This window comes from Erpetoichthys calabaricus, chromosome 4, assembly GCF_900747795.2.
Source record: "Erpetoichthys calabaricus chromosome 4, fErpCal1.3, whole genome shotgun sequence".
Lineage (NCBI taxonomy): Eukaryota > Metazoa > Chordata > Cladistia > Polypteriformes > Polypteridae > Erpetoichthys > Erpetoichthys calabaricus.
In genome coordinates this window covers 268246034-268268585 of record NC_041397.2, presented here as the reverse complement: position 1 = coordinate 268268585, position 22552 = coordinate 268246034, and the positions used below count along the sequence as shown (strand labels likewise).

The 22552-nt window shown below is 37.0% G+C and overlaps 2 protein-coding genes across 2 annotated transcripts in view; one reads left to right on the top strand and one right to left on the bottom strand.

Annotated features, from left to right (window-relative positions):
* Nucleotides 1–2095, bottom strand: part of cfap91 (cilia and flagella associated protein 91) — a 63167-nt gene extending 61072 nt beyond the window's left edge. Inside the window, exons 1-2 of the mRNA XM_028800766.2 lie at nucleotides 1875–2095; nucleotides 40–116 (exon numbers count right to left, since the gene is read on the bottom strand). Of these exons, the coding sequence (XP_028656599.1) occupies nucleotides 40–116; nucleotides 1875–1968 (171 nt within the window). The 5' untranslated portion in view covers nucleotides 1969–2095. The remainder of the gene's footprint in view (nucleotides 1–39; nucleotides 117–1874) is intronic.
* Nucleotides 2096–2921: 826 nt separating this feature from the next.
* On the top strand, nucleotides 2922–18251 carry LOC114650864 (cytochrome c oxidase copper chaperone). The gene is made up of 4 exons (XM_028800764.2): nucleotides 2922–3078; nucleotides 3355–3503; nucleotides 16549–16663; nucleotides 18067–18251. The coding sequence occupies exons 2-3, from the start codon at nucleotides 3379–3381 to the stop codon at nucleotides 16631–16633; spliced, it is 210 nt and encodes a 69-aa protein (XP_028656597.1). The 5' UTR covers nucleotides 2922–3078; nucleotides 3355–3378; the 3' UTR covers nucleotides 16634–16663; nucleotides 18067–18251.
* The last annotated feature ends 4301 nt before the right edge of the window (nucleotides 18252–22552 follow it).

Below are 22552 nucleotides of genomic sequence, written 5' to 3'. Positions count from 1 at the left end.
AAGGAAAAGAAAAGACAAAAAAAAAACATTTATGCTTACCAATCGGTCAAGTGATGCATGTGCCCTAAAGGTGGCCCGTGCATGGTCCTTTTCACACGAGACTGTGTGTACTGGGTCTGAAAGCACAGTTTCATCAAAACCATTATGAATAATGTATTCAAAATGTGAGGCCAGAAATTAAACTAAATATGATGTTTGCAATTTCACCAGAGTAATGGTGAAAAGTGAAAGAAAGAAAGAAAGAAAGAAAGAAAGAAAGACATTACAGTATGTCTAAAGTATAAATGAGCATTGAAAGTGCAAACAAAATATTTTGCTTGAAAAAATAAAATACAATTTCTACAATTGAGTGATTTCTAATTACTTTTTTCACATAAGTCTTTATTTTCATATTGATTTCACTTTTTAAAAACCTCACAGCAATGTTACAAACTATTAGTTTTGCGTGGAGAGTTGTTTGTTTGAATCCTCAAATCTAGAGAGAATTTCTTTAAAATGTGGTTTAAGGGGTTAATTAGGTCACTTCCATGACAAATGTTCACAAGTACATATAACTGACTTATTTAAATAGTACTAAACTATTTTTTCAGTGCCGAATGATCATATAGATATCACTCACTAGTTACACCCAGATCTAAGAATAAGATAGATGAAATGATAGCCAAAGGTTTTGCATCTTGGAAGCTACCAACTTTGTCCCCTGCCCTGGGGAAAAACTCCAGCTGCTTTCTTGTCTGTCAAACCCTTTTAAAAAGTTACTACGTTTACCTAATCAGACAGCATCATAAGATTATGTCAAAATATTATCTGTTGCTGAGCTCAATGAACCCTTACTCTGACTCTTATATGATTCCTTAGTCTGGAGAAAATAAGAATCCCCCTAGTCTCGGGCAATATGCCACCAGTAGTTTTTTCCATCTACTTTCTGAAGGTACTTTTCCCAGGAAATGGCCACCAGAAGCTGAGACCTACTCCAATTATAATGGGCACAAGTTATGAATCTGCCCGTCGTAGTGATATTCCCATATTCTCTTAGCTCAGTTCTATTTAGAGCAAACATTCAAACTAACAATCTTACTCCTTAGGCTGTGAAAGGAAGATAACCTATTATAAAATTGAACAAGGACATAAGTGTGTGTGTGTGTGTGTGTGTGTGTGTGTGTGTGTATACAGTTTTATCTAAAACTCAAACTATATATACCATGCCAATCCCTACTATACAGTGGTCCTAATTAGTCACATTTTTAGTTATTCTTTCTGATATAGTCTCCACTCTACTCTAGTCTCCAAGTTAAAGACAACTTAAAGAAGAACACCTTACAAATATTACCCATCTGTCCGACGTTAACTCAAAACTCATAGTATATACAGTGGGAACTAACCTTGAACAGTTTGTCACAGGGCATATCACTCATTTTTTAAATTAAGTTTCCTATATTATTATTATTATTATTATTATTATTATTATTATTATTATTATTATTATTATTATTATTATTAATGCAGTTACATTTTTGCACACCCCAGAGAAAGGATCCCAGCTGTTTACTGGCGATTGCAAACTGGCCCGGTATAAGTGAGGATGGGACTGTAAGTAAATGTGCCCATTTATCGATGGGCATCCCGTCCAGAGATTGTTCTTGCTTCGCACAGAAGCATCATGTACTCCATATGCGCATGCCAGCACAAGGTGGAGAAACTATTCGGATTGTATATGCGTATAAAAAATCACAAAGTAAATGCGGATGGCACATAACGGATATTAATTAAATGCTGCAGCCGCCTAAGTGTCAGGATTTAGATGGCAGTCTCCAAGTTGGCTGAACTATTCTCCATCTGCAGTTACAGCAAGTCTCACCAAAGAGACTTCTTACCGTATAGGTGATCGTGGACTCGAGCCGGCCGATATCCGTGGCCTCTTCTCTCGCCTTCATGTTGTTTGATCGTCTGAATCACAGAAATGCTCATTGTACTAGTCTTCTTTTAGCACTCTTTACAACAGTTTTACAGAATCCAAGTTAACAACGTGCAGCAGAGCGACAGATGCACTTGAGTCGCCAGGTTTACCACGCAGGCGCCATGAGTGTCGAAACCATGGAGACTGTCAACATTACTCGCTGCAGTCATGGCAACATCGCCGCACGCGCACATAGAAGATAGCCTGTTCAGCGCAGTGTAAAGCAACTTTGACTTCGAATTTGAAACGAAGGAGAGCGAAAGTTGTGGAATGAGTTGTTAGGCCAGCCGGATGAAAGCAATCTCTGTACAACCCACTTGCATCTATGTTAAGGAAATTACATTATACAAATTACAACTGACGAGCTTCGTTTCAAAACCTACTAACTTCATTTTTTTTCTCTTTACTAAAAGACGTACCGTACTGGCAGTTTGCTGGATAATGAATGTTGAACATGCACACACAATATACTCTTTTATTTTGTGCCAAAGGTTGATGTCACGTCGTTATAAATGACATTGCTGCGATGGATTTGATGTTCAGCATTTGTTGTTTTGATGCATAACTCTTATCTTACATTCTTCTTTATGATGGCGTAAACGGACCAATATTGCTTATTAATGTAGAGTCCTATCAGCGTTTGAATTACGTTAAAAACGTCAAGGGAACAAAGAAAATCCTGTTGAAAAACTTAAACGGATGGTGGTGGTTTAAATGATTAATGCGGAATTAGCAGTTAAGTGTTCTTAATGTTATCCAACATATTTAGTGCTTAGTCATAACATTACGTACAGTTTTTCCAATCCAGGGAAATACTTGTTTCATGTTCCGCGCAGTATTAGTATTTCAGGAGGCGGAGCAACTCTGACGTTTATCAAAGGCGGAGTTAAAAAGTGCATTGAAAAGACGCACGCCGAGAAACTTTCAGATTGGTCTTTGGGATTTGTAGTCTTTTAGCGCAGGCAAACCCACTTCGTTTATAAGCTAATATCGCTCATAGAACTACATTTTCCAAAAGCATTGGAGGTAAAGTGTAACTTGTCTGTTCGACATTGTACGAGTCAGGAAGGGCAGATTTACTATTGCTCAGCTGCCTCAGCAAGGGTCAGAGCACGCTGGTTGTGAGTTTTTAACGTGTTTTATTTCTAATTCTTATTTATATATATATAGTATAGATGGTTACTTTGATGATATGTTATTTATTTGAAAACTCTAATTCACTATAAAAGTAAAATGGGCATTTGTATCTTGTTATGACATTTAAAGCATATTTTTTAGCCATTGATTTCCTGAAGTTTTAATAAACACGTTTTATGGTTTCGGTAAATTTGAATTGGCATTTTATCTCTGGGGATCACTGTAATCTGATGTGAAATAAGTATACATTTTATTTTAAGGAACTTGAAACCCCACGAGTAGGAATGTCTAGTTTGGCAGCTGCAAGTTGCGAGTCCAGCGGAGCGGCCGCAGCAGGAGAGGCTCAAGAGAAGAAACCTCTTAAGCCTTGCTGTGCCTGTCCAGAAACCAAGAAGGCCAGGGATGCCTGGTAAGTAACGTGAATGATTACTTGCATGCGTAAGGGAATGAGGAAGTAAAGCACCTCGAGAACTACAAGTGCTGCCACAGAGTTAGTTAGCACTGCTCATGCCAACTAAATTCACATGCGACAAATTAGTTCAGTCTTATAACAGAGTCGCGTAAGTAGTGGTGTTGCATCACAGTGTATTTCTTTGTAGAATAATAAACAATATTAGTTACACGAGGAAGAAAAACAGAAATTAAAGTGCAGTGTTTCAGGAGAGTACTTGATTGTCAAAAATAAGTGCTCGTAAAAGTAGAAAAATACACGTGTAATTTTTATATTTTATTCATTGAAATTATAGCATAAGTAACAGTGTACTGTGTAATCGGGAAGAGACGAGAGGAAATAAAAATGCTTTTTTTCCAACTTTTAACAATTCTTAGAAACAAGGAATTAGATTAAAAGAATTTGCGTCATGGCTGTGTCTGATGCTGTGAAAAGATCATTGAACAATCAGTCCTAGACAGGTTTGAATATCCTAGTACATTGTGAATATAGAAAGTAAATTGACAAGAAAATGTGTTAGATATGGGTTTGGTTTCACTTAACAATTTTGTTATATTTAAATACTGTAGAAGTAAGAACTTCACTTGATAGATGACCATTTAGACCAAGAAACATATGTGATCTGGTCTTCATTCATTAGGCAGAAACAATTATTTCCCAGGAAAAAAAACATCATGGAATGTTAAAACAACGGGTGAATTTGTGCACTGCCACATTTGCAGGAATTGCGTGGTTTGTTTATCAAGCACAGCTCTAATTGTGTGACAGCTAGAAGAGTGTATTTATGTACTTCATCACAAGCTACCTAAAGGACACTTTTATTTTAGGCTGGCCTACTAAAAATGCTCAACTCTGCTCTCTGCACTGTTGAGGCAGTATAACGGTATTCTTCCATTTCAGATATATGATAGATGTCATTGTATGTTGTTGCGTATTTCCTCTTTAATAGTCTACCATACAAATGTAATCTCTATTTAGTTTATCTGAAAACATGAGACTGCTGTTTTTATTCTTATGAATATTGTTAATAATATTTATTTTTGAGTGTTTAACATGTACTGCAGTGTCTGCATCATGTCCTAAGAGTACTAGAAGAACACCTCACCTGCGTGTCATTTAGGGGTGTGGATTAGAGGATTTCATCAGAGGTGGCACCAAACACTGCTATTAGTTTCCTGTCACCTCTCTATGTGATCATCAAAATCACATGTGTATCCCACCCTTTTGAATTCTTTTAGTTACTTAAAACTATCTGATTGAGACAAGGAGAGGTTCTGAGCCCGAATCAGCTGCTGGATTTTCATTTGGGCTTCAGTCCCTGAGGTTGTGGGTTCAAATCTCGCTACTGACACTGTGTGACCATGAGCACGTCACTTGACCTGCCTCTGCTCCAATTGGATAACCAAAAAGATTGTAACCAGTTGTAAATGTTGTAAGTCACCTTGGATAAAGGCATCAGCCAAATAAGTAAATGTATATATGAACCATTTTATGTGAACAGTGTTACATTCTTATGTACTGTATGTGTACATTTCTATTTTTATACTGAGCTTGCCCACTTACCAGCAGCAGTGGCAAAGTGAGTGCCACAACATGCACATGTGTTACCCGCAATTCACAGTATTTCCTGGAGTAAGATTGATTCTGTGTGGGATCATATTCATACCTCTTGTATACTGCTCCAGGTTTCAGTTATTAGTGCAGTGATTTCCCCCATTGGATTTTAGTTTGGCTATTCTGGTCCACACCAAAGTGCGATTGTCATGTTCACATTTATCTAAATAAACCAGACTGCAAGGGAAATCAGTCCAGAGTTCCACAAAATTGCTCCAAACAAATTAGGTATGAAAATACCAGCAGTGTTCTGTGGCCTGTTCTTCATGAAACATGTGCTGAATTATTGCTCTTGTTGGGCTTTGCACCAAACAAGTTACCAGTGGGCAACTCATTTGGCTTTCACTTCTCCAATAGTGTTTTCTGCAGTTATCATGACATATGAAAAATAAACTGCTTCCACAATTAAAAATATACTTAAATGAACATGGGTTTTAACTTTAAAAAATGAATTGATTTGTCATATTTTAGAAAGGAACACACCTGTGTATATAAGGTCTCATAATTCACACTGCATGTCAGGACAGAAAAACCAAGCAATGAAGTCCAATGAACTGTATATACACCTCTATGATAACACTGTGGAGAGGCATAGATCAGGCCAAAGGGATAAAACCACTTCTAAAGGTTTGAGTGTTCCCAGGAGCACAGTGACTCTAATTGTGAAATGGAAGAAGGTTGGGACCACCAGGTGTTTTCCTACAGTTGGCCACCCAGCCAAATTAAGTAACTATGCAAGAAGATCCTGATGCTCATCAGGGTTATTCCTTTACCCACCCTTCAGTTGAGATAATGTACATGTATGTGATGACAAGTGTATATGGTATTAAATGTTACACATCTGGATAGTGTATAATGTTTGTCTCATGATAGAGGTATGTATTTATATATCTATTTATGTATTTAGATGTTTTATTTTATAAAATGTCTTATTCTTAAGAATTGCCAGCATCAGAATTTTTCCCCATGCTGTGCTTTGCTGACACACTGGTAACTAATTTTTGTTTTGGAATGGTACAGTAAAAGGTTTGAAGTACATGGCCCTGTACATATACACTTGATTGCTGAGTTATACCATCCTTGTTCCTTGTGGTTAAAGTACAAAAAATAAATTAAAAAATGCTGCTTCCTAATAAGGATTTTCATGCATGTTTTAGCTAAAGGATAAAAACATCCCCTTAACCATATTCTTCAAGACAGTAGCTTGAAAAATATGGTATTTTTATGGCCATTCTAGTCTCATACTGCATTGTTGCAAAATCATTCTCTTGTACTCCTCTTTTGTTGCCTGTACAAAAAAAGCTAACAAAACTTCAGCGATTAGAACATGTTTCATAAGTCATGTTCTCCTGTGGCTGTGATATTTATTGTATTTATTTACAAAGAAACTTAAGTTTATTAGCAGATCATAAAGAAAATGCCTATGGAGTCAGAGAAAAGAATGTAAGGATAAAAAAATACTTTACATCATATCTCTATTTGATGAAGTACAACATCTTAATACAAAGAGCAATTAAAGTTTTTGAAATCCAATAAAGCATAAAGAAGAGAGACGCCTCGTGCCAGGACAAACTAGTGAGGAAGACAGGCTCTGTTGTAGGCACGGAGCTGGACAGTTTGACATCTGTGGCAGAGCGACGGGCACTGAGCAGGCTCCTGTCAATCATGGAGAATCCACTGCATCCACTAAACCGTATCATCTCCAGACAGAGGAGCAGCTTCAGCGACAGACTGCTGTTACTGTCCTGCTCCACTGACAGACTGAGGAGATCGTTCCTCCCCCACACTATGCGACTCTTCAATTCCACCCGGGGGGGTAAACATTAACATTAGTCAAAGTTACAAAGTTATTGACTGTCTGTATACCTGCATTGTTATCACTCTTTAATTTAATATTGTTCTTTATCAGTATGCTGCTGCTGGAGTATGTGAATTCCCCCTTGGGATGGATGGATGGATGGATGGATGTATGTATCATAATTCTAAGCATTTTATGGTTTTCAGGTTAATTACTGTATTTTATAGCTTATACTTTTGTGTGTTTTTGTAACAATGTATGCCCGAGTGGCCTGGAGGTGTGCACCTACTGATATATTTCTCCGTGTTGCCATTGCTAGTGTACACCTTACCAAGGTTTTGTAGATTCCTGTTCTCCTTACTTAGTATGACTCTGTGTTAGTATCACAATTATCCCATATTGCTGGATCATTTTGATTATCTTTATGGGTTGTAATGATACTTAAGGTACGTGTAAAATCAATGCTTTTTCTTCCAGTCATGCCTGGGTTATTGAAGCCACAAGAATGCAAAGTTTTTGCTTCATCAAAGTCGAGTAAAAAAGCAAAAGCACAATGTCAGCATTTACAATCTTGGATTGAGGCTAAAGCTACCCTACTAAAACAAATGTGTTGATGCTTAACTAAGCAGGAAATCAGCTTTGCATATCGGTGAATGGTGGAGAATTTTAAGCTACAGTGCTAGGTTTTGTTTTTTCCACACTGATCAGACCTGAGCTGGTATTAATGAGACTTTCAGTCCATGCCACGTGCTTGAGTTCAGTCTCATTCAAGTTAAGAATGAACATTTGTTATTAACAAAGGGTAATTAATTTACTTAATTGTAAATCTTTTCTTAACATAAGTAAAGGTGTTGCTTTTATTACAAAGGCAGCAAATATTTAATTAATAAGATAGTGGTACTGAAAAAAGCAGGGCTTTTTAGAAGTTATTTGCAATTAAAATGATTATACACACATTCTGTAAATAAATTTCAAAGTATGTTAATTTTCTCTTCACCTGGAAGCAATCAGTGTATCAGTTAGTATTCAAAAGAGACTGTTTTAGTTTAAACAGAATGTAATAGAGTATTTGACTCTTAAATTTCGAGTCAGTCCAGTAAGGCATGTATGACATACAATTGTTTTATGTATTTTGATGGAAGTGTTTAGGCACTATGGGTGGCACAGTGGCGAAGTGGGTAGAGCTGCTGCCTCGCAGTTAGGAGACCCGGGTTCGCTTCCCGGGACCTCCCTGTGTGGAGTTAGCATGTTCTCCCCGTGTCTGCGTGGGTTTCCTCCGGGTTCTCCGGTTTTCTCCCACAGACCAAAGACATGCAGGTTAGGTGCATTGGCGATTCTAAATTGTCCCTAGTGTGTGCTTGGTGTGTGTGTGCATGCTTGCGGTGGGCTAGCACCCTGCCCGGGGTTTGTTGCGCCCTGTGTTGGATGGGATTGGCTCCAGCAGACCCCCGTGACCCTGTAGTTAGGATATAGTGGGTTGGATAATGGATGGATGTTTAAAGTTTGCTCCTATGTACTAAAGCAGAACTAACCACAGTAAACTAAAAGTTAAATTAGCCACCCTGTTTATTTCCTGAAATGTTCTAGTCCAAATCAGGATTGTAGTGAGTTGCATTATTAGGTGTATGGACAAGCCAGCCCCAAACAAGGTTCCAGTTCATCACAGGTGCACAATTATGCACAAACTTGTGCATGCAGAGCCAGTTTAGAGCCAGTTAAGTCAGTTAGTGCGTACAGCTAGCTAAGATAGCTGGAATGTGAATCCAGACTGGCAGTACTTGGTGAAAATCAGGAACCAAACCTTGGCTTATAATTCTAGTCTTGATCAAAGTATCCTTCATTATGCACTCCTATTCTAATGTGCTTCAAGGGAATCTACTAAATGTTCCAGTGAGGTCTTGATTAATTGTATATTCCATACTAGGAAATTTAATTTTATAATAATGTGTGGTTTCAAAAGACTACCACTTAATACTTATACAGTGTGAAATGACAATTGAATGTGATGTCCCTCCATGCCTAGAATAATTTATAAAGGAGTATAAAACCTCAAAAAGATGTATGTGTATTGTTTATCTCAAATAAAAAAGGGATGGCTAAACACATAATGACACAAAATACAAATATAAATAAATATGGTACTTTTACCTGTCCAATATCTTCATTATATTTACTACTAAACTTTCTGCAATGTACCAGCAAAAATCTATTGGTTGTTTCAAAAGATAGTGATCAGTATGATATACTTTTATCTGAATCTTTGCATTTATATTGCTTTATCATAATTTTGAAAATGCATATAGGAAGAAATGTGATTCTGAAAAAAGAATATTTTCTAGACTTTGAAATGCATGGTATGTTACAATGCATTGGCCAGAAGTTTAAAAACTGTGATATTAGTGCATGAAGCAACTTAAGAAGTCCTGTGCATTTCTAAATGCAAGTACTTAAGTTAAACAGCATGGGAGATTCTTTGTGGGAAATGAATTACTTTAGAAAGTTGACATGATATAATGTTAAGATATGGTGGGAATCACACTATTAAAGGTAAAGGTTTTTCTGTTACTGACATTAAATGGAAAGAAACATTGTGTAGCTTAATTATGATGTGTGCATGTGCAAAGTATTCATTTGTCACTCATTGTGTCATCATGCTTGCCTGTTAAAGCACAATCACAGTAATGAATAAATACTGTATGAACAAATGTACTTATTTTGTCTTAGTTTTGCTTTGGTACAAAATTCATTTTCATCTTTAAAAATGCAACAAATTAACAAAGGTAAAATACATTTTTAATGACTCTGTGTACCCCGATTTCAGACCCTCAAACCTTTTTACCTAAAGTGTTTAATTTCAGCTGTAAAACATTTAAAGCCCTTGTCACACACTGTATGACTTTTCAAGTGATTTTTCAGGTCTAACCATCATTTACATAATCTTAGCAAGTCAGGTGCAGTTGGTATGCACTCCTGTGACTGTCAGTCATATAGTTTGACATTCTTAGCAACTCAGTCATACCAGCCTGCGGCTTGTCATGACAAAATGAAACAGGTTTAATCCTGTCCTAAGTTGCAGTAGAGGTGGACTGTATGTATGTATGTATGTGTGTGTGTGTGTGTGTGTGTGTGTGTGTGTGTGTAAGCGAGAGAGAGAGAGAAAACATAAGACCAGTTAATGTTCACCTGGAAGTATAATGCATACAATGCAGCCCTAAGGAAAGTAGAAAACAGTGTGTTTTGAACATCACAAATAGAAAAGATACTTGTCTGTCTCATGTCTTGTTCTTAGAATGGAAAAAGACGGGACAGTCACTGTGGTTGTTCTTACCATTCCTTGAAAACACAGGTACAGTCAAGAAGTGAATCAATTGGCTGTCAGAGCATGCTTCCATTTCTTGGGAAATTTTAAACTGTAGTGAGAAATCATGGGGTAGTCATGTAATATGACTTCCTGAAGGTGACAAGATCCAGCAGCCATAGTCATTATGTTTGAAGTGTTCTTGGTCTAAAAGTCATGTAGTGGGCTACTAGCTTAAGACAGAGTGCAAGGAACTTGAGAGCATTTCAACAGTATGCTTTGGATAATTGTCCAAATAGTATACTGCAAGACTGTTTTCAGATGTTTTTCTGACACTTGATATGTAATATTGTTTCTATTATTTTTAGACCATTGCATTAAATCATAAGGTGGGCGCAGACATTATTACAAAGTGCAACAAATCACATGAAGCGAGATAAAGCTGCTATCCCTTTCTTTCATATTTATTTTTTTATATTCTTTCTAGTATAATTGAGTATTTTAAACTTTCGATTTTATGACCAGTTGCTTTACTAAATTGACATTTTGTGTAACAGAACTTTTGAACTCCTAGAAAGGAGAGATATATAACATAAAAATATTAATACTATGTTGCAAGATATAAAAAGTGTTAAATTGTAGGAAAATTCTAGGGGTATTATCCTTTTAACTTTTTCAAATTGATATTCAATTACTTAATGATTTTGTTTGCTTGCCCTTTGCACTTGATATGCAGTGTTTCCTCATGTTTTATAATCTATAGTTTGCCCACTTTAACTTTTTTAAAAATTTAAAGAAACACCCTACTTAATAACACAGAAAGTAATGCAAAGATGAATTTCCCACAATATTTTATTTATACAAGGTGTATGTAAGAATTTGTTTTATTGTTAAGTGAAAGTATGCCATAATCTGTTTCTTTACAGAAAAGTGTTATTTACATTTTTATTTAGGAAGAGGAGCATATCAACATGCTTGGGAGTCAGTCGTGTATCCACTGAAGTAATACAGTAATCCCTCCTCCATCGCGGGGGTTGCGTTCCAGAGCCACCCGAGAAATAAGAAAATCTGCGAAGTAGAAACCATATGTTTATATGGTTATTTTTATATTGTCATGCTTGGGTCACAGATTTGCGCAGAAACACAGGAGGTTGTAGAGAGACAGGAACGTTATTCAAACACTGCAAACAAACATTTGTCTCTTTTTCAAAAGTTTAAACTGTGCTCCATGACAAGACAGAGATGACAGTTCCGTCTCACAATTAAAAGAATGCAAACATATCTTCCTCTTCAAAGGAGTGAAGCAAACAAATCAATAGGGCTGTTTGGCTTTTAAGTATGCGAAGCACCGCGGCACAAAGCTGTTGAAGGCGGAAGCTCACGCCCCCTCCGTCAGGAGCAGGGAGGGAGAGAGAGAGAGACAGAGAAAAATCAATACGTGCCCTTTGAGCTTTTAAGTATGCGAAGCACCGTGCAGCATGTCGCTTCACGAAGCAGCTGCACACAGAAGGTAGCAACGTGAAGATAATCTTTCAGCATTTTTAGATGAGCGTCCGTATAGTCTAGGTGTGCGAACAGCCCCCCTGCTCAATCCCCCTACGTCAGGATTAGAGAGAGTCAGCGCGAGAGAGAGAGAAAAGTAAGTTGGGTAGCTTCTCAGCCATCTGCCAATAGCGTCCCTTGTATGAAATCAACTGGGCAAACCAACTGAGGAAGCATGTACCAGAAATTAAAAGACCCATTGTCCGCAGAAATCCGCGAACCAGCAAAAAATCCGCGATATATATTTAAATATGCTTACATATAAAATCCGCGATGGAGTGAAGCCGCGAAAGGCGAAGCGCGATATAGCGAGGGATTACTGTAGTCACATCTCCCACATACCTGAGAAAAAAACTAAATGTATATGTCTCCACATATATGCAAAGTGGTTGATTGTTCCTTTTATACTTAAGCAGTTGCCACACTGTTTAAATATTTGATTCTGCTGCTCCTAATATGTGTTGGTATGTTGTTTCCAGCATGTCCTTAGTCAACAGATATAAAAGAAGTGGAGGTGTTGTGGTCATCTACACTGATAGCAGAATGATATAGTTTTGCCAGTGCATATGAGTATGGTTCAGTCTACAGAAAATGATGCATCCTTACATCCATAGTAGCTCAACAGCTGTGGTAGCCTCTTGCCATGCTTATGACACATATCATCAATGGACTTTCAGTGTATGAAGCAAAAAATGATTTTGAGATCCGACACATGGAATTTTATGTCTGTAGTACTATTAATTTCACCATGTTGTGGCATATTAACCATTAACTGATAGTTAACTCGGTTGTTAACACGGTCCATTTGTCAGCTTCAATTTATTTGCAGTTGGTTTTTTTTTGGCTCTTGAATCTTCCTGGTTAAGTGCTTTCGATCGAATGTGGTACCCTGGCTCCAACAATTGGATTACCTGCTGAAATCCTTTACAGTCAGTCCTGGTGATTGGCAGCAGTGTCGTCTTATATCCTTGCACACAGCATCTCCACATAAATTAACCAAATAGCGATTTAATCATTAACATCAGCATTGTGAATCTTTTTTGGTAGAAAAAGTGTTACTAGTTTCAGAGTATTAATGCAGTGTGCAAACTGTTAAGTTACGCAGACACATGTATGAGAGTTCCACACAATAGTTGTATTCAGACTCCCTTTGCATTCTGATTACATAGATCATAAATTAGAGGGGCATAGTAAGAGAGAAATAGTCAGAAATAAAATGGCTAGCAAAACTCAAACAATAGGCAAGTTTGACTTTTGATATAAAGTCTGATAGATACCAAAAATTTTTTTTCTGTAGTTCATTGTAGAATAGGTTAGGTTTTCAGTAATTTTACATAATAAAAGGGAATCATTTTCCAGTTGCACAATGTTTTTCTGGTTGTGTGATTTTATTGTGGAGAGCCAATAGTGTTATGTTGATTATACATTGCTTATTGAATGCCCCAGTGTATTATTGTCATTTGCTATTACTCTAGGGCTCTTTAAAGGGTTAGTATGTATTGCAGTTCTTTAGATTAAGATTATTCACTAAGGCAGGGGTCTCCAACCTTTTTTCCCCTGAGAGCTACTTTTACAAAATGAAAATGGCCGTGAACTACTCATGTTTTCTAACGTTTATTCTCATAGCTTATTTCAAACCAAACAAACTGAATAAACTTGTTTTGCCTGAACATTTACAAAATGTTAGTGTCCACAACTCACATTTTGCATTAAAACATCACAAAAATAATTAGTTCACCTTCAAGTGCATTTTGTATGTCTGTATGCATTTTCTAGTGTATCTCACACTATTGAATTAAAACATGAATGCTGTCAAAACAAAACAATGCAATTACAAATAAATAGATATGACAAAATTTGTCATTTTGTTACGTGTTACTGTTTCACTTCACAAGAGTATTACATGTCCAGTTACATGTGTGATGTGTTTTTTTAGTTAGATGACTGGCACTGCATGGAGTCAACAAGAGTGGTGTATGGTGGAGTGGAGCCACTTTTTAAATGTTCATCTGTCAGTCTTATTCAGAAATTTGATTTCTTGACATTCGTGTCAGAAAAGGCAGACTCACAGAGGTATGTAGACCCAAACTAAGCAGACATTTTCAGAGCTGCTTGGTGAAGATTATTATAGTTACCTGACTCTACTAAGCTCCAGAAATGCTGAGAATGCTGTTGAGACTTTAACTGCACATTATTTTGAAGGGTTACTAATATATAATCCAATGTCTGTATGTCTGTCCGGTTTTCACGAGAGAACTACTTACCGGATTTAGATCGGGTTTTTTCTATAATTTGCTTGAACATTCTTTTGCGACTGCTCTCATTTTGCTATGTATAAAGAGATCGCTTGTGGTACCGATTTATTTCCTTGAATGCGAGTGAGAAGCGAGTGGCTGGGCAGGGCCCTCCTCACTGACGCTGCAACCTTAGGGTGTGTACCTTACCTCTGCTTAGCTAGCGAATGAGAGAACTACTTACTGGATTTAGATCGGGGTTTTTTTTTTTTTTTTTTTTATATATATATACAGTAATCCCTCGCTATATCGCGCTTCGACTTTCGTGGCTTCACTCTATCGCGGATTTTATATGTAAACATATTTAAATATATATCGCGGATTTTTTGCTGGTTCGCGGATTTCTGCGGACAATGGGTCTTTTAATTTCTGGTACATGCTTCCTCAGTTGGTTTGCCCAGTTGATTTCATACAAGGGACGCTATTGGCAGATGGCTGAGAAGCTACCCAACCAGAGCGCGTATTACCTATTAAATAAAACTCCTCAAATATATTGTGAGCACGGGGGCTGTTCGCACCCCTAGAAGATACGGCCGCTCCTCAAAAAATACTGAAAGCTTACCTTCACATTGCTCTCTTCCTTGCTGGGCTTAAATGTGGCTGCTTTGTCAAGCGATATGCTTCCCGCACGGTGCTTCGCATACTTAAAAGATCAAACAGCACGTATTGATTTTTGATTGTTTGCCTTTCTCTCTCTCTCTCTCTCTCTTGCTTGCTCTGACATTCTCTGCTCCTGATGGAGGGGGTGTAAGCAGGGGGGCTGTTCACACCCCTAGACGATACAGACGCTCATCTAAAAATGCTGAAAGATTATCTTCACGTTGCTCCTTTTCTTGCAGCTGTTTTGTCAAGCGACATGCTTCCCGCATGGTGCTTTGCATACTTAAAAGCTCGAACGGCACGTATTGATTTTTAATTGTTTGTTTTTCTCTGTCTCTCTCACTCTGTCTGACATTCTCTGCTCCTGACGGGGGGGCTGTGTGAGCAGGGGGGCTGTTCGCACCACTATACGATACGGACGCTCCGCTAAAAAAATGCCGAAAGACTACCTTTACAGTGCTCCCTTCCTAGCAGCTGTGTTGTCCGGCGGTGCTTCGCATACTTAAAAGCCAAACACCCCTATTGATTTCTGATTGTTTGCTTTTTTCTATGTCTCACTCTCTGACATTCTCTGCTCCTGATGCGCACTCCTTTGAAGAGGAAGATATGTTTGCATTCTTTTAATTGTGAGACAGAACTGTCATCTCTGTCTTGTTATGGAGCACAGTTTAAACTTTTGAAAAAGAGACAAATGTTTGTTTGCAGTGTTTGAATAAAGTTCCTGTCTGTCTACAACCTCCTGTGTTTCTGTGTAAATCTGTGACCCAAGCATGACAATATAAAAATAACCATATAAACATGGTTTCTACTTCGCGGATTTTCACCTTTCGCGGGGGGTTCTGGAACGCAACCCCCGCGATCGAGGAGGGATTACTGTAATTTGCTTGAATATTCCGGTTGATTTTGCAGCTTCTCTCCTTTCACTATAAATAATTTGGACCATTGTAAACCATAGATTACTGAAACTTTGGAAACAGAATCCACAGATACAGGGGTTCTAGTGTACATATTTAGTATGTGGAAGTGGTGCAGAGTTATAAGTATCTGGGGATTCACATGAACAGTACACTGGATTGGTCTGACAACACAGTGGTGCGGAACAAGAAGGGCCAAAGCAGACTGCACTTCCCGAGGAGACTCTGGTCTTTGATATGTGCAACAAGCTGCAGGAAATGTTTTACCAGGTTGTAGTAGCCAGAGCATTGTTCTATGCTGCTGTCTCCTGGGGAAGCAACTTGAGTTCAAAAGAACAAACTTATCGGGGAAGCTTACTCACAGGGCTAAACCTGAACACACTGGGAACTGTTATAGCAAAGAGAATGGTGGCAAAACTTGATGTCATCATGGGGGGAAAAAATCCCTCCAGGATGCACTCTTTTGGAGCATTTCATCCACTGGCTCACTCCTCTACAGTGTTCTAGGAAGTGCCTCTGGGGATCTTTTCTGCCTTCTGCTATTAGGCAGTTTAATGTTTCCTCCTGATACGTTTGTTATTTTTGCTCTTTGATAGATACATAGATGTATATTGTGCACAATCGATTTGATTGTATAATTTGTCCTTTCTGCTGCTGTATATATCTACATTTCCTCGGGATTAGTAAAGTTTCTCTCTTGTAATACAGTATATAGCAGTGAGGCAGGATCTTCTTTACTTAGTTTCCCATGCAATTGTAGGATCAGTTCTGTCCAGTTCATTTCAACACCTCAGAATACTAAATAAAAATTCTGAGATGTATGTAAGTCTCTTTGTAACTAATGATCTGTCAAGATTTTTGTTTTACTGATTGGGTGTTTATTCATTGTTGAGTAAGTAAACGTTTTGAGTAGTCTCAAGTTGTTTTGATAATTTTGTTACAGTATTATAGAAAGAGGAGAAGACAGTTGCAAAGACCTGATTGAGGCTCACAAAGACTGTATGAGAGCACTGGGGTTCAAGGTGTGATTACTGCATTGGAAATGGAGTGAAAGTGTGGTAAGTACTGTCTGCTTTGACACTTTCTTTGATGTATGAAAGTTAAAAACATTTTTTACAGGTATTTAAACCTTTGTTCTTGTGGACCACGTTTGCATCTCTGTTTTGCTGATTTAAAACTGTCCAATCTTTTGAATTTTGTAGGTAAAAATTGTAATGTTTCATTTTTTTAATCATTACATGTAGCACTCAAGACATTTTCTTTCAATAAAAATGGAAGGTTTTATAGCTTACATAAAAAAAAGGGTTTCAAACATTAACAAGAAGTTCTCCCTGTATGTCTAAGTACTTCCTTGTGGCACAAAATCCACAGATAGGGGAGCTGCTAAAATAAATGGGAAAGAACAGTATTTTAAATAACAGTAAACATAATTAGAACAAGTGGCAGGACCCTGCTAACAAATCTGCTTTGCTGAACAAACACCACAAGACTTTTTAATACTGCAGCCTCAGTTTTGGGATCAAAGCATCTCTGGGGTTCTGAATTCCAATCTTGACTAAAGCATCTTTCCTTATGCACTTCTGCTGCTCTGTGCTTCCAGGGGAATCCCTCTTTAAATGATCCGGGCTTGTTTTACCCAAAAACAATCAACTGATTTGTAGATAAATCATACTAGTTCATACTAGTACGTGGTTTATTTAACAGGCTAATAATCTGAATACTTGTACAGTGTGAAATGAGAACTTCTTACCATGTCACCTCTGTGTATGGATATTAAAAGAAGTATTTCTATTTTTAGCTTAAGCATGCATGGGAGACCTAAACACTGGGTAGCACTAAGCATAAAGGAATGTGACAACAAGAAACTTGATGCTTTTCCTCTTCTGATACCTTCCTTGCTTGTAGTACCAAACAACACCCTTTCTCATGTATGTACAGCCAGGGATGCTTCCTGGAATCATGTCCAGTGTCGCTGGCATCTGCCCCTGTCCCTCAAATGGATTAAACAGGTTCAGAAACTGCATGGATGGTGGGATATGAATAGGATATAGACATGTGTCTATGTGTGGATTTAGTTTTTTTTAGTTTTTTTTTATTATAGTCATTAGACTTTATTTAATTTGGTGTTAATATATTGTACATATGTTTTTGTTAACATGTTAATGAAATTATATGGTGCTACTATTTTTAGTGTTTGATGTAAAAATGTTCACGTTACCAGTTTGCACAATGATAAACATAGCAATACAAAGTGTCTAGGACAAAGAAATCATGAACACATTTTTATTGCAAAGATTTAAATGGAAGCCAACTTTAGTCTTCAGGAGTACAAAAGTAAATGTATACACTGTGCCTCAGATATCTGTGAATAGCATATACATACCTGGAAATGCTATTTATTCGGTAAGGAAACAATTCTACACTCTGATTTAATGTATATTTTTTGTATTTTTTTTTCCAGTGTTTTGTGCTCTTACTGCCTGGCTTGCAGCGAGGAGGGTTCTTTTGCTGAAACTATTTATTTTGTCAAGGATAAGAAGAGTTTTTTGTCAAAGAAAAATTATGATATAAAATAAGAATGTGCTTTATTTTCAAGTCATTATTGACAGTTAAAAAAATGTTTTAATAAATATGTATATGTACCAATTTTGTGTGCATCTTTATTACTAGACTTGAAGTGAACTGAATGTATATGTGAGGTAAACTTGTTTATAAAGGAAGGCGAATCTGCAGAATAGTGGATAGTATGTATGATTTACAGTTTTAGTTAACATTTTAAATATAACCAAAGCATCTAATAATACAATAACCTTTCATCTCAAATATCTGGGCATCTGATATCCCACCCTTCAACAAGTTTTTCTTAGATAGGTGTGTCTGAGTATGCTGGATGTGTGTGTGCCTGTGTACCTGAATTGTACCCTATAGTCTACTGGTATTCCATCCACCAGTTGCTCTCTTTTTGCAGTTTTGGACCACACATTCTTTGCATGTTGGGCTTTATCTTAGCATATCACCTCATTCCAGACTCCTGTAAATTTAAATGGATCTTTTAAATACCACTTTGAATTACAGGATATCCATGAGTTCCACATGTTAGTTCTATATGGGATCACCAGAAAAGTACAAACATGGTACCATACATCCCTGGAAAAACAACACATTTAATGGAGTGGGATGCCTACACTGCACACCCTTTCTGTTAAACCAGCTATGGAAATTTTGGTAAATGCAACTGGGGCACAGACCACCAAGCAACTTCTTGTGCCCTGTCTGCACTGGATATGGAAGTACCCTATCTTTTCAAGACCAAGCGTCTGGCCCTGCACTCTGATATCATTTTGTAGGATAAATAGATGAACTGTAAACATTATATTTTTGTAAGCCAGTTTTGTACTATAGTTGCTTAATATTTTCATAATCCTAACCGTAATAAATTTATATTATAATTCTCTTGTGCACAGAGTACATATTTGTAGCATTCATCTAAACACTAGTAGAGGTGTAATAACAAAAATACATTTTGATTTGTTAATCAGATCAGTGCAAAAGTTTATGAAACTAGACTGAGCTCATGAAGATGCCATCTCATATATAGTATGTACATTTTGTACATAATTGTTTCTTTTTTCCACTGATTTTGTGTCTGTCTGTCAGATGCATATTTGTCCATTGAGTGCTGCTGAACGCTGGATGGCCACATACAAGGCAAAGTCATTTGGGATCTGTTTTAGATGATTTATAAGCAGTGATGGCTACAGCAGGTGCAGTTCATTTTGAAATTGGATCTCGGGTTTATTCTAAACATCTCTGTTCTTCTGTTGAAACAACTAAAGAAAAAAAAAAATTGTGTATGCTAATGATTATCTTTCTAATAAGATTCATATAATGATGGTGTAAAAAGTTATTTATACATTCAACTAACTCTTTCCTTAATTGTTGTAAGATTTTATGTTTGTAGCCATGTTTTAATCCTAATATTCTGCACCTGCAGAATCATTTCTGGTTCTGCTGTTTTGTCTTGTCATACTGTCAATGTGCACCCATCAATTACTTTGTACTTCATTTAAAGTAAGTCATGTAGTGTTTTGTTTTTCTTTCTTTCTTGGTCCCCTGTAATGTGTCATATCTGATTGTACATTTTGTCTTGTTGCTTTGTTTTTATCTTCGTTGGCTATGTGTGTGGTCTGTGTAGAGTGCAGTACCCAGATACTCACATGACCTGCATTTGAAGATACCGGGGTAAATTAAGAGAAGTGCATTCTGGATGGAAGCCATAATGTATTTCTTTCCACAACAGGTTGTATGATTCCAGAACAGATTATGTGCATCAGTGTGATGTTATTGTACATGTTTTTATCAAAAGCATACTGGCTGAAGGCAGAAAGAATACTACAAAGATGTGGTTGCATTTCAAGTTGACACCATTTTTTAATTTATTTTTTGGTGCGGTACAGATCATGTGGGGCAAATGTCTGGGTGGAGTTGGCACTTTTAACCTTCAAATATAAGGGTTTTCTTCCCACTTCTCTATTGATGTGAAACTAAGTCTAATTGGTGACTGGTGACCTTGGATTGGATTGTACAGGTTTGAGAATGTTACTTGATTTCTTTTTGAAAATTCAAAATAGATAATAAATGTAAGAGCCAGATACATAGAAATAATGAGGCTTAATTTCATTCATTCATTTAACCTTCACAAATTCGATTGATTGTGAACTCGTACCATTAGTGTTAAACTGTACATGTGAAATGTATCTGGTAAATTCAGTTTTTTGGCACAGCAGGCTGTCTTCAGCCTGTCCATTTGTGTCTTACAAATGCTAGGGCAAACCATTCGGACATTGCATTTTGCTACACCTAAAGATAAAAAAGGTGCCTGGTCGTTAGGAGCAATCCAGCTATCATGTCTGTGTGAAAACTTGGTTGTTATATATTCTGTGCCTATTTGTCAAATTTAAACTGGCCCTGCAGACACCTCATGGATCAAGATTTCTACTGGGTTATGTATAACTTTACAGTTTTTGTACTGATGAGTAAAAAACTTGAGATCCGCTTAAGATTTTTGATCACCAGATGGTCACAGGTGAGGACTGGTGGTGTGATAATATGTAGGAACAATATAAGAAATATTAATTACTGAGAATATTGTCAGCTCTTATAGCTGGTTAGATGTATTTATGAGACGTTTACAATTTTTTAATAATATGCTTGTTTTGTGAAGGTGATGAGGTCTGTCCCTTTGGTTATATATGAAAAAAAATCACTTGTGTTTGAACATCAAGTGTAGCCAGCACTTACTTTGCCCAAACGTATCAATAATTTTGAGAGTTCACACTTCTGCTTAAGGATATTAAAACATATTTGATCTCAGCCAAGTTTTCATTCACACTTCTCACTGTGCTAAATGACATTTGTGCTCAACAAGCCATTACATGTAATGTTATATCAATAACAATGCCTCATTTAATGCAAGCAAAAAAGTCAGTGTACTTTAGCAAATCCAAACATGAATATTTACATGTCAAAAAGTGGTCAGAAACAACTGGAGAATGCAGTTGTGCTTTAATTTGGCCTTCAATAACTTTGTGAAAGTCGAGTTGTCGGATTGGGAGTCAGAGCTGACGCAAGCAGCTGGCCATAGGGCGCAAGGCAGGAGCAAACCCTGGACAGGGTGCCACACTAAACACACGCCAAGGCCAATTTAGCTTTGCCAGTTCACCTAACCTGCATCACTTTGGACCATGGGGAGGATCCAGGACATAAACCTCTGTCTACTTACTGTGAGGCAGCAGCATTACCATTGCACCACCATGTCATCCAGAATGAGCATATAAACATAATAAAGATAATATGGACTTTTATGGTTTCATAAAGATTTGGGTATTTCTTTAATACATGTAAAACAGGCAATCACTTCACAAAAGTACTTAAACTGATCCCCTTAGAACATTAACATTTACAAAAAAATAATATTCCCACAATTGCATTTTCTATTATAGTCTGCCCTTCTGTTTTATCAAGAAAGATATTGTCATATTAGCTTTATATTTGGTTAAAAATGTATATCTTTAGAAAAAATAGCGTTGACTATTTTGCCCATTTGGTTTGATGAGGACACTGGATGCAAATATAATAGAGTGGTTTTTGGAGAGAGGGATTACAAATACCAAAGGATTAGTGCACATGTAAGCAGTATTTCATGTTAGAGAAGGTATGAATAAAGTTTATTTATTTAAAAAATAAAGGAGCAATTAGTGATAAGAAGTGTAGGTAGAAGAGAGGAGAAGTGGTTGGTGTAGCTCAGCGTAGTATGGTCAATTTAAAGAATTGGCAAATAGTCCACAAACGGGGGTGACCATCTCTGTGTGATTTCTTCATATGGAGGACTCCTCTGCTGCACTACCAAGGACACTCAAAAGGCAAGAACAACCAACACTGAATTCTGGTAAGGTAAGAATAATGGACTGCAGTTACCCGCTCATACAGCACCACATCCAGAACTTGCAGCTTTTATATACACTTTGAGAAAGCGTACAGTAATTAATGGGTTTTTACCATAATTCTATTTCAAATTCATTAACACAAAGCGATACCTGTACTTAGTTAGATTTTTTTTTTTTTATTCTATCTATACACATGTAAAGGTAAAATTCCATTATAACAAATATCTTCACAATGAAATTTTCATTACAACGAAGTATTTTTATGGTCCCGACAGCTTCCCCATATGACACGAGTCTATAGAAATCTCATTACTACAAAGTACATTCAGCAAATACTTTCATTACAACAAAGTGCACAAAAGACCTTGAAATGCTTGAATGAATCATCCATTGTACTCTTTATAGATAGGCAGATATCAAAGACACTATAAAAACTGAGATTGACAGCGTATTTATGAGCTAAAGTACTTTGTTCCTGAGAAATAGAAGCTGAATATCATA

Excerpts from the sequence above, each read along its gene's own strand:
- LOC114650864 (XM_028800764.2), top strand. The coding sequence starts at position 3,379 with ATGTCTAGTTTGGCAGCTGCAAGTTGCGAGTCCAGCGGAGCGGCCGCA. Across the intron at positions 3,504-16,548 it reads AAGAAGGCCAGGGATGCCTG|TATTATAGAAAGAGGAGAAG; the intron begins GTAAGTAACGTG and ends ATTTTGTTACAG.